Here is a 14,657-nt window from a genome sequence, read left to right as displayed (position 1 = left end):
ATGCTCATCACAGGCACATGCAAATGCCTCTGTGAGATACCAGCAAGTTAGCTGACTAATATCATGCCTTTTACCTGAACTTCCTTGACCAAATCATAAAGAACTCTATAATGAACAAACATCATCACTTGTCTTCTGCCAATGTCTTAAATCTCTACCAGGCAAGTGACCAGTATGGATAACTATTAGGGATGCACTGATAGAGATTTTTGGGGCTGATTTTTAAGGAGGCATATCGACCAATACCAGTCTGATTTCTGATACACAGCCCGGCAGCCTGAAAAGTAGTGTCTGGCTGGTAAGTCTGTTGTGGTAGAAGGGGAGGAGGAAGGGAATGGGCATGGGGGGGCAGATCAAGGCCCCCGCGGTGAGGGAGGGAGTGGGGCTGGGGCAGGGGCAGGGGCAGGTGCTGTCCAGCTGGGGTGGGGCAGGGCAGGACTCAGGATGGGGCCACGGCTCACATGGGAGGCACAGCGGCAGGTGGGAGGGGCAGCTCTCACCACAGCATGCACCCTGGGAGGGCATGGGGGACATGTGCCCCCAGATCTGCATAGGGTGGGGTAGGCTGGGCTTCACTGGGCTGGGGCCAGGGGCTGCACTGGGCTCTTTCTGGTGGGGGCTGGGCTGGGCTGTTCTCAGGGCAGGCAGCAGCAGCACTGGGAGCAGGGCTACAGGGGGATTCAGCCACTCCAAAGTTTACTGTAGCCCCCCAACCCCCACTCCCAGCACTGCTGCTGCTGCCCCTCAAGTGCAGCCCAGCCTGGCCCCCATCAGGAAGAGCCTGGTGCAGCCCCGGCCCCAGCCCATAGTGGCAGCCTGTCCCATGCCGCATGCAGATCTGGGGGCACACACCCCTATGCCCTCCTGGGATGTGCTCAGCAGTGGGACCCACCCTTCCCCCTGCCCATTCCGCGTACCCCCTGGATGAGCTGTGGCTCCACCCTGTGCCCCACCCCAGCTAGGCAGCACCTGCCCCAGTCCCTGCCCCATACCCACTCCCTCCCTCACCATGGGGGCCTTGATCTATCCCCATACACCCCTTCCCTAACCTCTCCCCTTCCACCACAACAGACTTGTCAGTTTGACGCAGCTTTCCATGCTGCCATGCTGTACTTCTCACTGCCAATGAGCTGCACTGCAGCTGCGCGCATGCACCAGGCATTTATCAGCCAAATTATTGGCCACATCAGGCAAAAGAAGCCAATTTCCGATACACTCAATTTTCTTTATATCTGTGCCAATCTGATATTGAACTGATGTATTGGTGCACCTCTAAAGACTATGATAAAAAGTTTGAAATGTAAGCCATATGAGGAAAGGTTTAAGAAACTAGGTATGTTTAGATTGGTAAAAAGGAGGTTAAGAGAGAATATGATATTTATTTTCAAAAAGCTGAAAGGACATAAAGGAGGGAAAAAATTGCTTTTCCTTATTTCACAGCACAGGACAATAGGCAATGGGTTTAACTACAGCAGAGCAAATTAAAAGCAAGCATCAGGAAAAAGTTCCTACTATAAGGACAGGGGTGTAGGTTGTAGCCATTAAGGACAGTAGGACAATGCAATAATCTGACTATGAAAGTTGTGAAATCATTTTCACTGGAGGTTTTCAAGAGGCAGGACAAGCATCTATCTGGGTTGATATAGAAAAAGTTATTCTGCATCTGTGCATGGAATTGCACTAGAGGAGTCTTGAGGTCCCTGCCTACCCTACTATTTTATGACAGTTGCATTCAACAAGGAACCAGCATGTGCAGAACTAGCTAACAATGGCCTTATGACCAGTATCATTGCTAATACAATAGAGCCCAGATCTTTTGCATCCAAGTGGTTTGTAACCTCCTTCACTTGCAGTAGGTTGCTGAGTAGATTTAGGTTGGACATCGCAAAGAACTTCATGGTTAGGGTTGCCAGAATCTGCAACAGGCTTCCAAGGGAGGTGGTGCTCTCCCCTACCTTGGGGGGGTCTTCAAGAAGAGACTGGACAAGCACCTGGCAGGGGTCACATGACCCCAGCATTTTTTCCTGCCACTGGCAGGGGGTCAGACTCAAAGATCCATTGAGGTCTCTTCTGACCCTAGCATCTATGAATCATGGAAGAGCAACTCAGCTGTTTGCTGCAGCTTTTACTTCAAATGGTGCCACTTTTCCACTCAGCTGGAACACATCAGTGGTCCTGCACAGCTGATTGGGGAAGAGGTGCCTTTGAAACAAAAGCTGCAGCAAACAGCTGGAGCACCTCAGCAGTCTCACACAGCCATTTGTAGTTGTGTATACTCCCAGTTACTTTGCAAACTTTCTTCACCATTAGGTTAGAAACCTAACCTGAAAAGTATCCAGGTTCTACCCTAAGTCTGGCCTGTTGCACAGTAGGCAATAAGGAAGCTGTATTTCAAAACAATGTATACATTACAAAATAAATCCCAAACTTACTTAATTCTTTCTTAATAGTAAGTCCAGTTTAGTTTATTCCCCAAAGTTCCTTCCCCTGCCAACCCCCCACTTTTTTTTTTTTTTTTTTTTTTTTTTTTTTTTTTTTTTTTTTTTTTTTTTTTTTACTGTGTAGCTCTCTGAACATATTTAGTCATGAAGCTATAGCCAAGCTCGGTTTCTTTTATATTCAATGTGTCATTCAAAGAAAAACAGAGCTACATGTTGATGACTGTAAAAGCTTGGCCAGACCTACACATGAAATTTAAATGACCAAATTAAAATAACAGTACATCTTGCACAAGAATGCAAGATCGTGACTGGGACCATGCGAAATAAAGTAATCCCAATTGATTTCATCGCCTGTACTAGCTGCAAAAGTACCCAATGTTTTATTATGCTAAACCATTCATAAATATCTGCATACCCCTACTGGCTGTATCCTGGTTGACACATTCCCCCTTAATTAAGGCATGTTTCTCAGAATAGCCATTCAATGTCTGTCTGAGGTTTTGCAAATGCCTCCATAGACCATCACCATGTGAACTATTGTAAATGTAAATTCTGCCCCATTGTTAAAACAACAGCCCAAAGTATGGTAGTCCATTCAGTCAATCAAGATCCATCTTCAGTCAATCAAAACTCATCCTACTTGATTACTGCATAACCTCCGGACTGGTCAAAAGCTTGCAAAAACGTTTCACACCTAGACATCCAAAAACAGGTTCCTCGCAGTTAGCAATTGTAATGTGGTGGTCTCTTAACTATCAAGAAGGAATGCTTTGAAGCTATACAATTAAACTGTATAAGAATGAAATAAAGTTGTCAGCAAGGTATGCACACCAGGAAAGAGAGAGAGAGAGAAAAATCAGAAATCATTTCTGCACCCAGCCGTTCACCTCTTGGGCAACGGATCCATGTTTAGTGAAGACTGTAAAGACAAGAACTGCTTTCTGCCTGCTTGGGAGAGAAAAAACTTTTGCTGGGACTTTTGTGATAGCTCATTTACTGAATATTAAAAAGGAGTCTTTTTCTGTCATTTAGTTTTATAGCTTGTTTGTGGTATTGTTATTAAAGATTTCTGCTATTAATCAAATGAGGTGTCGTGTTAATCCTTAGCTGCATTAGGCTTAAATCCGGCTTTTAAATGCAACCATTTTGTGCAAGAGGGGGCAAATTGGGAGGGCAGGCAGAAATAGCCTGAAGATTAAACTGAAAAGTTTCATTTCCCCTTTTCCAGTGAAAAAGAAAATGTCGACTTTTTGCCTTAATTCTCAGTTTCCTAGGTTATGTCACCATAATCCAACTCTTAATGTTATTTTAACCTTGTGTTTTATGTGTGAATTTCCTTGGGTTTATTAAAGATTACCATTTCTTTTTTTAAGTCCATCTCCTTATCGAAGTGCATGAAAGTAGATTGATAGATGTTCATGGCTACTCTTCTACAGGATGGTGTACATAATTGTGGATTTTAGAACTTTTAAGAAAGCAAGTGGCTTCATCTTGCCCTCAGACACAAAAATCCCTCAGAGACCAAATCTTTTGTAATGTATACTTTATCTAACTTCATCGACTTCAAAGGAGTTGCTCACTGGGTATAGAGAGGCAGAATGTGGCCCATTACTTGCTCAAAAGGGAAAGTGGGGGAACTTTATGCACTTTGCAAAAATAGATCTATGACATTAAAGGAATTTTGAGGCATGCAATATTTTGTAAATATGATTTGGCACAAGTACTGTAAAGTCTATAAAACAAGAATTGGTGGTAATATACATGAGGAAGTTTCTTTACAAGTACTACATGCAGGGCTGGATTAACCCTTTAGTGGGCCCTAGGCAAATTAACTCGTGGACCATGGACCAGTCGAGACCCCCCCCCCCAGCCCGGTGCTGCTGCCCACAGGGAGGGGGGGGCTTGGAGCCGCTGCTAGGAAGCAGCCACCATGGCAGCAAGGCTGATGGAGGGAAGGGAAGGGAAGGGAAGGGAAGGGAGGCAGACAGGGCCATTCACACCGCTACTGTGGAGGGAAAGACCAGGACCCCCTGCAGCACAAGGCCCTAAGTATATGCCTACTTTGCCTGTGTGTTAACCCCACCCTGACTACACATGAACAGCAGACACTTTTCAAAGTGAAACGTTCTGTCCAAACTGAAGTTGCTGCCAAAACACCATGAGCAAAATACATCATCATCATCATCATCACCACCACCACCCAGAGAAAACCATTATTTACAGTTCAGAATGAAAAGTCAGTCCCTATTTTCCTTTGCTCAAGCTCAACAAAACTGTTGACAGAAAAAAAATAAAAACTGGACATGCCTCCTGGTTCTTGCAAGCTGACTGAAGAACTCTGGAGTTCTCCAACTATGCAACAGCATACTAACCTCATTGTGGTGCCTTGGATCTGGGGGCACTGAATCCAAGATGCATGTTGTGCTCTTGTTCCTTTCCAGCAGGTGGGCAGGGAAAGTGCATGGGGCCATGACTTTGCCTCTTCAACGCACTACTAGGCCAATATGGGTTAAGGAATGTGAAGTCTGCTGCTCTGGTAAAGCAGCAGGAAACTTCCATCCCCATCTGCAAGTATGAAGCATGCAGGGACAGAACTAAGACTTCCTGACCTCATTTCTTCCCTGTGGTGCTCCTTAATGGGTTACCTGGTACTCACATTAATGAACTGGCAGTTCTGCTGGTAGGACCACATGATCTAGACCTTCTAGGTCACATGGAAGTGCAGTTTGTGAGTGGTCTGAGGGCATTACTTACTCTATGCAAGGGCATGATTCACTCAAACCAAACTAACCCTTACAGCAATGGGAGCTTTGGTGAAATAAGTAGTGCAGGCCCATGCTTTCAGATGCAAGCCATTAAACAAGCACAATACCAGTCTCATATTATGATGATGATAACATAGTACCTTTTCCTTCCTTCTGACATCTTTTTCTCTGTACAATACATTTTCTGCTTTCGCTTGTAGTGGGGCATGGATTGCCCCTTGCTGAAGGCTGCTGTACGATTTCTCTGACCCTCACTTCATTTCCTCTTTTGAAACCACACGTTTTTCCTTTCTTTGTGCAAGGGCTCCACGGGCTCCACTCACTAGCTTCACAGTGCACTGTAACAAACATTTGACATGCTGAGCCAGGTCAACAGCCTTAAGTAAACACAATGCAAACAGTATATTCACTTTGCTCGGCATTAGGCCTTAATGCCCATGCCCAATTTCTTTGTCTCCAGAACAAGTGTAAAATAAGTTTAATGCCATATACATCCTTTGTTTATGACAGTGGCACCGAGTCTCTTGCTGTGACCTCACTCAGGAATTTACCACTAGCTGGCTCACAACTACAGGTGATCTCACTTCTGGCTTGAGCACATTAAGGATATTTATTTTTTTATGGGCTTCACCACCCATGTCAGATCCTGACCCCTAGTTTGGAAACTGCCAATGTAGAGAACTACTGAGTGTCCCTAAGGATGATAGATTTAATGATCTTATCAATTTTTCCATTGGTATGTTTTTTTCCCCAATTTATTAACCAAAAAAAGTAACTAACATAAAGCACTTTCTAAGTCTATTCCCTTTAATTATTATGTAGATCACTTTTCTTTGCATATTAGGCATGAGGCACTCTGAGGCACTTCTGCTAAATAATGGGCCTTTATATGCACAACAAGGATCTGGTTTTCCACTGCAACTTTAAATGATTTTTTTCCGAGTTGAGACTGACTCATTGTTAAAGCAGCTAAGTCCTAGGCAGTTTGAAACAGACATTAAAGAAAAGGAAATGATTCTTCAGGCTTCTATGCTAGCATGAAAGTCCTCACTTGAGAATGAAATCATGAAAACCATCATCACCGGTTGACCTAATTATATACTAGGAAAGACAGATGCAAAACTAGCATACATTACTTTTATTCTTTTTGAAATTGAAAGAGCAGTGTCTCTCCTTCAAAACACATACGGTGAATGTTATGGGCACACGAATGTGTGGGCGTTGAGTTCAATCTGTGTCAGACAGTTCCTTTGTGCTTCTTGGTTTCATAATATGAAGAAACACAAGAAACTTATATAAGGCACCAAATCAGTAATGGCAACTTATGATTATCTCAGTTCTCCAGGTCCTAGAGTCAAATGATTACATTAGAATCTCAGCTTTCTTTTTCCCTACAAAAGGTAAGTTCTTAGCCTTTATGGTTGTAGGGAAAAAAAAAACCTTTAAAATATGACCTGGGCTTACATTAAACTTTCAGAAATCAGAAGGCAAATAAAAATAAACCAAAACATGTTTTATAACAATTTTATTATTTTTAAGACAAGCTCATGGTTTTGAGAATCTGACTCATAGTTTTTTAATGTAAGGTAGGCAATAGTCACACATGCCAAAGTGCATTAGGAAGAGATTCACCCTTGGCCCTGCACTGCTCTTATACACCAATTAGTGGATCTGGTTCAGTGCAGAGGATAGAGCATGGTGGTACACCTAAAGAGGTGAAATGCAACACATGGTGAAATCCAGAGCATACTCACCTGTTTGCTGGAGATTTTGGGCTGGAAGCCTTGAGACAGAATTCCTAGGATGTTCTGGACTGCCCTGAACATAGAGTTGGGCCTATGTCATGATAGAGCTCTTAATAAATAGAAATTAATCTATCCAAATTATTTAGAAAGGGCAAGATGGCAGATTTGGGAAATTTCTTGGAGACATGGTAGAGGGAAATGCTTTTGTTACTGAGCCTTTCTATTTAAAAAAAAAAAGAAGAAGAAGAAATAAATTCAGGCACAGTTTTGAGTTTCTCTTTCCTAATTTTGAACCTGATCTGTTAATAAGTCCTCCCTGCATGAAATCCAGGCAGAAAAAGTATACCCGTAGACCAGAGATTCTACTTACCAATACTGGTGCACTCCATTGTGTGATTGTTGGTTTCCAGCCCTTCAGGGCAATTTTCAAGGCACTTTCCACTGTATAAGTAAAACCCACTTTTGCACTTTGTGCAGAAATTTCTGGTGAAGCAGGTTTCACAATCAGCTTTACATTCTGTAATATAAAAAATAGCAATTACATCCTGTCACTTATACTTAATAACACCAAAGTATCTGATGCACATGTCTACTAAGATGTAGGTTTATGCATGACACAAACAACTATAATAAAGTAAAAAGGCCTTTGAGTAGGAGCAAATTATTCTTTAAGGCCTCTTCCCTGTTTTAGCAACGTACAAAATATAGTATTGATATAACTTAGCATAAATGAGAATTAGGTCAACAGCTGTGTCTTAAAAGCCTTGCATTTTGTGTAGTCATTTCTACTGATAAAAAGTGAGTAGAAAATGCAATCAAATTAGAACACCCAATTTCCATTACACCCATTTTCCATTAAATAACTACATAAGAAGCTACGCAGTACAGACTCACTTCCATCCAATGCATTCATTGAGGAGTAATAAAGCATTCAGAATTTAGAATTTGCTTCAGATTATTATTTTTATTATACACCACCTTGAATATCTGTTCAGGATGGCAGCATAGAATTCAAGTAAGTACATAATAAATAAAATGATTTTGCATCTTCTTCTAATATTTCATTTTTTTCTGATAGATTATGTTCTATTATACTCTCTTCAAATTTTACATATACTGTTATAATTGTATTTGTATCATTTATACAGGGCAGAAGTAGTATACCATGAGAAGTATTTTAACACTATAATATAACCTTTTCATATCATACAGTGCATGTGTGATATGTAAAGGACATGTTCTAAAAATGCTCTTATAGAAAAGTATGCAAACATTTAAAATTCTTTAAATGACTGAATATAGAAGGATTTTTTTTTATCCAACCAGGTGACTTATAGTAGAACCTAAATACCTCATACGGTTGGGCTTCCCTGTGAAAAAAAACAGTTTGAAAACTAACTGGTGGGAGGAGACAGTGGTATAGAGCCATAGATAACAATTAGGCAGCATCCCTGATGAGCTCTGGCTGATTGGTGACTGAAGTAAAAGCTGCACCAAGTAGCCGAGTGGCTCATCTTTAATTCATCAACCCACTGTGAACAAAGGAGCCTGTGAACCACTTGGATATATATGAATGATCTGGGCTGCACTGTACTAGCAAATAAAAGCTAGGAGAACTACCTAGGTATTGATCTATATGTTCCATGTACACACTGAGGATACATGCACACATTCTATGATCACATGACTTATTTTAAATTGTGTGATTATAGATCAGGTCTGGCTTGTGTATGTATTCACTGGCACTGGGAGCTATACCAGGAACCTGATCTACACAAATCAGGGTGGGAGAAGGACAGGCAGGTTAGGAGTAGGATTCTGGCAGGTCTGGGGGCAGAGAGGCTGGCAGGATCATAGGAGACTGGTGGGTCTGTGGGGGTGTTGGTGTGTCTGCCAGGGGAATTGTCCATCCAGAGGTGGGGGGATCAGAGGACTAAAAGTATCTGGGTCATGGTGGAGGGGAGGTATGAGGAGTGCAGCCGTGGAGCTGGGGAGAGCAGCTGGGCATTCCCAGCCCAGGGTCTATACTCCAAACATGTACAGACATTTGTTAGCTTAAGCTAACCTGTTTCTGATCTAACTTAGTCCACCACCTCAGGTGAACTAAATTATATCAGGCTAGCCATTTTTTGCCTGATCTAGTCTCTCTGAATGTTTGTACAGATTGGCACTTAGATTGATCTAACCCAAGTTAGGTTGACCTAAGCATAACATCTGCATGTACCCCTAGGCTAGGGACAGAGAATACATATAAACTGGTTTAAGTGATCAGAAAGTGGTTTAAACCTGTTACAAAATAGAAGTTCGGTGCACATAAACCAATTTCAAAATGGCTGAAACTGGTTTAAGATAAAGCTGGTTGAACGTAGTATCAGACTTAACTGATTTGGGTTAACCGGTTTACGAAGCTTCTGTCCCAGACCCCTTCCTGGTTGAAGTTAATCATAGTCCCCCAGCATGCTTTCCAACCCTGGGCTGGGCTGTCTGCTCCAGAGAGCAGGGCTGGCCACACCCCTCTGCTCCCTAGTTGGAGCAATGAGGGCTGGCTAACAAGGGGGTGGGGGGGCAAGCAAGGCTGGGGATGCAGACCAGTCGGGGGGGGGGGAACTGCCCTCCCTGGCAAACCCTGGCTGGACTCTGGGGACAGGGAGGGGTGTTAAACACCCCTTCCCCTGCTCAACTGTGAACTACAAATCCCAGAAGTACCTGGAAGCAGGAAAAGGAAATGATGAGCAAACCTGCAGAGTCCTGCTGCTGTAATTCTGGACTGTAATCTCAGAAACCTTGGGGGCAACAGGAAGAGGAAGTGAACACACAGCCAGAAAGCAGTGCTCTACTGCCTCTCCAGCTTCTGGCCTGAGCCACTGCAGGCATGTGGCTACATTTCCTGAATCAAAGGTAAATGCCTGTTCACTTCTGTTGCAATTTAATCTGTAGAGCTTAGACTAACCTGCAAAAACTAAACTGATTCAGCCTTGGGCTTTTTGATGCTTTGTACTTAGCCCTACAGGCTAATAAAGAACTGATCAAAAGGCAGTTGATATTTATTTTTAAATTTCCTTGATCCTTTTTTTTTTTTTTTCAAATCTCAAAAACCTGTTAACATTTTTAAAAACTGTTGTCCTGGAAGAGGATTTAAAAAAGAAAAAATAGTAGTTATGTGCCTATCTAACTTTGAGAATCAATTTAAATCTTTCCTTGTTGGGAAACTGTTGACCAAAACAGTGTAAAATTGCTGAAGTGCTATTGTGTTTAGAACAGGTGTGGAATATAGATGCAAAAGAGCTCTGAAAATCACATCACATTCCTTATTACAGGGTAACAGAGGTTAGGAAAGGGAGATTGGGAAGAACATTGCCAATTAATTTAAATGTTATAGTTTGGTCTCAAATCAGATTGAGCAAATTTACAATGTCATCTTCTCGAGCACTTACTTGTACACTTATTTATGTCAGGATACCGTGTTCCGTAGTATCCACTTGGACATGAAGAAAGGCACACCCCAATCTGTTTCATGCCGATCCTCTCCAGAACAAAAAAGAGTCTGGGTTTACATGACAAGCATCCATTGTAGTCAGAACATGTTGCACACCCACCTTGGCAACCCTGGCTCACATTAGGATGCACTAGGAAGACAAATTATTAAAAGGAAAAAAAAATTAGACAAGGCATTGGTATGACAGATGCTTCTGTACTTTGAATGCTGTGTTAAATGCCATGTTAATGCTGTGTACTCTGGAGGCTGGTTCATTTTGGTTCATCTCTCCTATGACCTGACATTTCATTTCAGTGTTCTTTTCAGTCGCCTTCAATCACATTAAAATGAGAAGATCAATTAATCTGAGGAGCAAAGATAAATGAAGTTTTTTGCACATGAATTTATTTTTGCATTTTATTTCTTATTTAAATAATTAAAAAGCAACCTCGTTTATTTCAGTGATTAAGTGTCTTCTTAATTGGATTCTGTTGTACAGGAATATGCTCCTGTTAAAGCTCATATTAAATTGCCTTGATAAGAAGACAGAAGGAGACATCCTCATCCTCCTGCTTTCCTTGGAATGCTCACTCTGGCATGTATTTAATCTCTATCAATTGCAACCTGATGTTCAGACTTAACTGTGGCATCCATCCTACCCTCATCATGGCATGAAACATAGGTAGGATTATACTTCACTTTCATTGTATCCTTGTAATTCATCAGGAAACAGAAAAGAAAATGTTGTTGTCTTTTACTGCACATTCATTTTTAAAAGAATTAATGCTCATGGTATTTACAGGAACTAACTGTTATAAAGTAGAAAATAATGAGATACTGTAAAGTACCTTTTTAGTAGCAGAGACCTATCAATGAAATATTTCTGTGAGGGACACAGTAAAATCTGGGGGCCGTGGTACTATGCCTCCCTGGTCAATGCAGAAGTTCTTACATATTGCTGATTTATTCTTTTGAAGTTGGGGTTCTACTTGTCTCAAGCAATGGCAAAGCTGCACCGATTTACTAGGTGCAATATTTGTAATGGTAACATCCCTAGGCACCTAGACTAGATTTTTTGAAGAGTTTAGATTATGGAATTGAGTTCTCTAACTACTGTATCCACGGTATAGGAGCCTTAGACATGCATTCATTTAATGGTGTACTAGGATCTGATCCCTAGTCCCAAAATTTGTGCCTTCTGCCACACCATGTGTATGGCAGGAGATGCACTTTTGGGATTAGGGATCAGATTCCAATTATGCTATTACTACTTGCTAGCACAGGGGAAGTCTGGAATCATAATTCTGGGCTCTCCTTGCACTGGCAATTTGAAAGTCAGGTGCCTTGCAGCCCCACATGGGGCCAACAATCAGCTGAGTGTTGGCCACAGCACAGACTGCCCTGTGTCCAGTTCTAGGATGGGCCCAAGGGTTTCCCCCCACTAGGGACTTGGAACTGCTGGGTGCAGGGTTTAATCAGGGCTGTGAAACGTGGGGCATTATAGGCTCCCAGCAGGTGCGGCTGAAGGATTCCCCCTGCTGGGGACTAAACCCTGTGGGCAGTAGCTCTACCAGGAGCAGAGCATCAGAGGCTCTAGTAGGGAGGAACCCTATAATTGCATTATATGTAACACTGAAAGACAGACAGGTGCTCACACTGAGGCCATTTTCAAAGGCAGGACTAATAAAATGACAGAGAAACTAATATTATTTAAAAACAATCCATGACTTTCTTTGAATGAATCTGACATAACAATGAAAAAACTGATGAAACACAGCATTTGTCATTAAAGTTGATATACATAAAAAGTGTGAGCAGTTTTGACAGGAAGCCTATTAGGTATGATCACATATGAAAGGTAGAAATCTATGTATTTTTATGCCACCCTCCCCAACAAGGCTCAGTGTGTCTTACAATAAGAAACAAAATAATTTATCAAAGCAGGTAGAATAAAAAGGCTGTTTTGACAGAGAAAACGCCTATTTTAAGTCAAGCTTGAAGTATAAGCCCTCAGGACAGAGAAGTTTTATTATGAAGAGGTAATAATTGCTCCATAATTGAGATCCATTATGTGATGAATTTTCAGCTCCTTCTTATTTCAAAGCATAAAAAAATTCTAGCCACTACTTCATTTTCCTCTTCCTTCTTGTACAAACCACACAAACGTTGCACGATAAAAACCATGCTTACCCACTAATGTACAATTGTATTGTTGTTATCTTGAGGAGACCAATACATTTAAGTCAGTAACCCATGTCCCCATTATAAAGTTGATTATGAGCTCCATTGTAACTCAATATGCAAAACAAAGAGCTCATATGCTTGAAAATGAAGTAAAAGTTCTGAATTTTTAAAAGAAATTAAGTAACTACATTTTTTTAGTTTAAATACCTTAAATTGGATCCTTCATCATGACTTTTTTGTTTTGTGCCAAACATTCTGCAGAGCTCCTGTGGCTACCCACAAGAACTTGTATTATACCACAAGATTTGAACCGCAGGTAGATTCTTATACTGTCTCATGCAAGAGGCAGTACTTAAGGACATTGCCCCTTACTTTGTGGCGAAGTCCCAACTGAGCCCTTAGGGCACGTCACCGTGGCCTCCATGCCAAGCCTGGGAGCACTGCCAAGAAGCACACCCTGCCCCTTGCTCCTGCTCCCTGTGTGCCAAATCCTGGAAAAGAAGCAATGTAGCTGCTTCTTTTGTAGCAACGAGCACATGTCCAGAGCCTGAGTCAGGCCCTCCACCTCAGGGCTACTTCTTGGTGCATGGATGCTATAAAGTGGCTACATGGCTTCATTTCTGTTATTTGTGATATATTCAAGGTATGCTTTTTGGCATTGTTCCTGGGCCTAACATGGAGGCAAAGCAGACATGTCTTTTAACAAGTAGCTTAATGTCCTTCCTTGGAAATGCTGTTTAAGAGCTGTTTGCTCCCCCCTTACTCCTCATCACTCCCTGCTAAGCAGGAATTCCCCCCTCCCCTCTGCCTTGCTGAGGAGGTACCTGTGTATTAGCTAACAGACCACATGCTGGGTCCCTTCTGAATCAACAGGTAGAATCAACAGTCTTAATTGCACAATAAACACTGAAATAAGGGTGATAAACACAGTTATGAACCCCCCCCCCCCGCCAGCTTGCTTGCCTGTCAGTTTGCTGCAGACAGTACACAGAAGCAGGGAGGGAAAGTGAAAAACTCTATATCATTAACAGATGCATGTACTGCACACCGCCCACTGACACCATGCCTCAGAGTGCTAGCCCAGGCTGCAGGCTGCCAATGCTCCTGCCCCTTGAGCAGCAAGCAGGGAAAAGCCTGGGACTGCAGGCAGGCTGTGGGTTTACTGTCCTCCCTAATCAGAGCCCTACTGGGGCCTGGCCACACCTGCCTCAGCTCAACTGTTTAAGGGCACAGAGGGGTGCTCTAGCGCCCACTGGCTTCCAGCCTAAGTCACTGCAGGCATGTGCCTGAATTTCCTCAGTCCAGAGGGACTGTCTGTATAGTTGGAAACTGGTTCAGCCTGGCCAGGCTAGATTAACCTCCATAGACTGAATCAATTCAGGCTCAGGCTTTTTTAATGTCTGCCCTTAGCCTAGGGATTGGGCAAAACAGAGGGCATCATCTCTGTCCTTTTGTTTCACCAACATAATTGCACCCCAGAGGGCTTAAATTAGGAATGGGCAATTATTTGGGCCCATGGGCCATAAAGGCAGTTCTGGGGAGCTGCTGCAGGCTGGTCAGCACCCCCACCTCCTGCAACAGCCCAGAGCTCACGTGTCCTGAGGTTCTTCCCCACCACCGCCAACAGTGCACAACCCCAGCCCCAACTCTGGCTTGGCCCACCTTTCTAGGCATCCCAGGCAGCAGTAGGGGCTCCTTCTGGATGCCACTGGCCCCAGCCCAATGGTACTATTGGGGACCCATGTGCAGATCCCCAACTCCAGCCTGCCCCATGCCTGCTCCAGATCGTCTCCTCACACTTAGCAGTGGCAGCAGCTGGGCAGAAGCTACTTCTGGGCCCAGAGGAAAAGTGCCTCCTCCCCTCCCGCACCACTGCTGGGCCCTTCTTGCTGCAGCTGCCCAGAGCGCCCCCCCCCCCCCGCCACACACTTAGGATGCTCTGCCAATTCTCTCCACAACTATCACCGTTGCCTAGCGAGGCAGTGGTGGCAATGTAAAGGAGCTGTAGGGCAGCTCAGACATGGGCTCCAGGTGGCTGCAGCAAGAA

At 43.1% G+C, this 14,657-nt stretch overlaps 1 protein-coding gene across 3 annotated transcripts in view; it reads right to left on the bottom strand.

The window, feature by feature from the left end:
• RSPO3 (R-spondin 3) overlaps nt 1–14,657 on the bottom strand; it is a 97,918-nt gene that overhangs the window by 34,664 nt on the left and 48,597 nt on the right. For all 3 annotated transcript variants that reach the window (XR_002087743.2, XM_014611027.3, XM_006272459.4), the window contains exons 2-4: nt 10,386–10,577; nt 7,322–7,468; nt 5,347–5,544 (exon numbers count right to left, since the gene is read on the bottom strand). Coding sequence is in view for 2 of the 3 variants with exons in the window: in XM_014611027.3 (XP_014466513.1) it covers nt 5,347–5,544; nt 7,322–7,468; nt 10,386–10,577 (537 nt within the window). In the remaining variant the exon portion in view is untranslated. The remainder of the gene's footprint in view (nt 1–5,346; nt 5,545–7,321; nt 7,469–10,385; nt 10,578–14,657) is intronic.

The sequence above is a fragment of the Alligator mississippiensis genome, chromosome 1 (genome assembly GCF_030867095.1).
Source record: "Alligator mississippiensis isolate rAllMis1 chromosome 1, rAllMis1, whole genome shotgun sequence".
Lineage (NCBI taxonomy): Eukaryota > Metazoa > Chordata > Crocodylia > Alligatoridae > Alligator > Alligator mississippiensis.
Note: the sequence above shows the minus strand (reverse complement) of the source record. Positions and strands in the feature narration are given on the sequence as shown.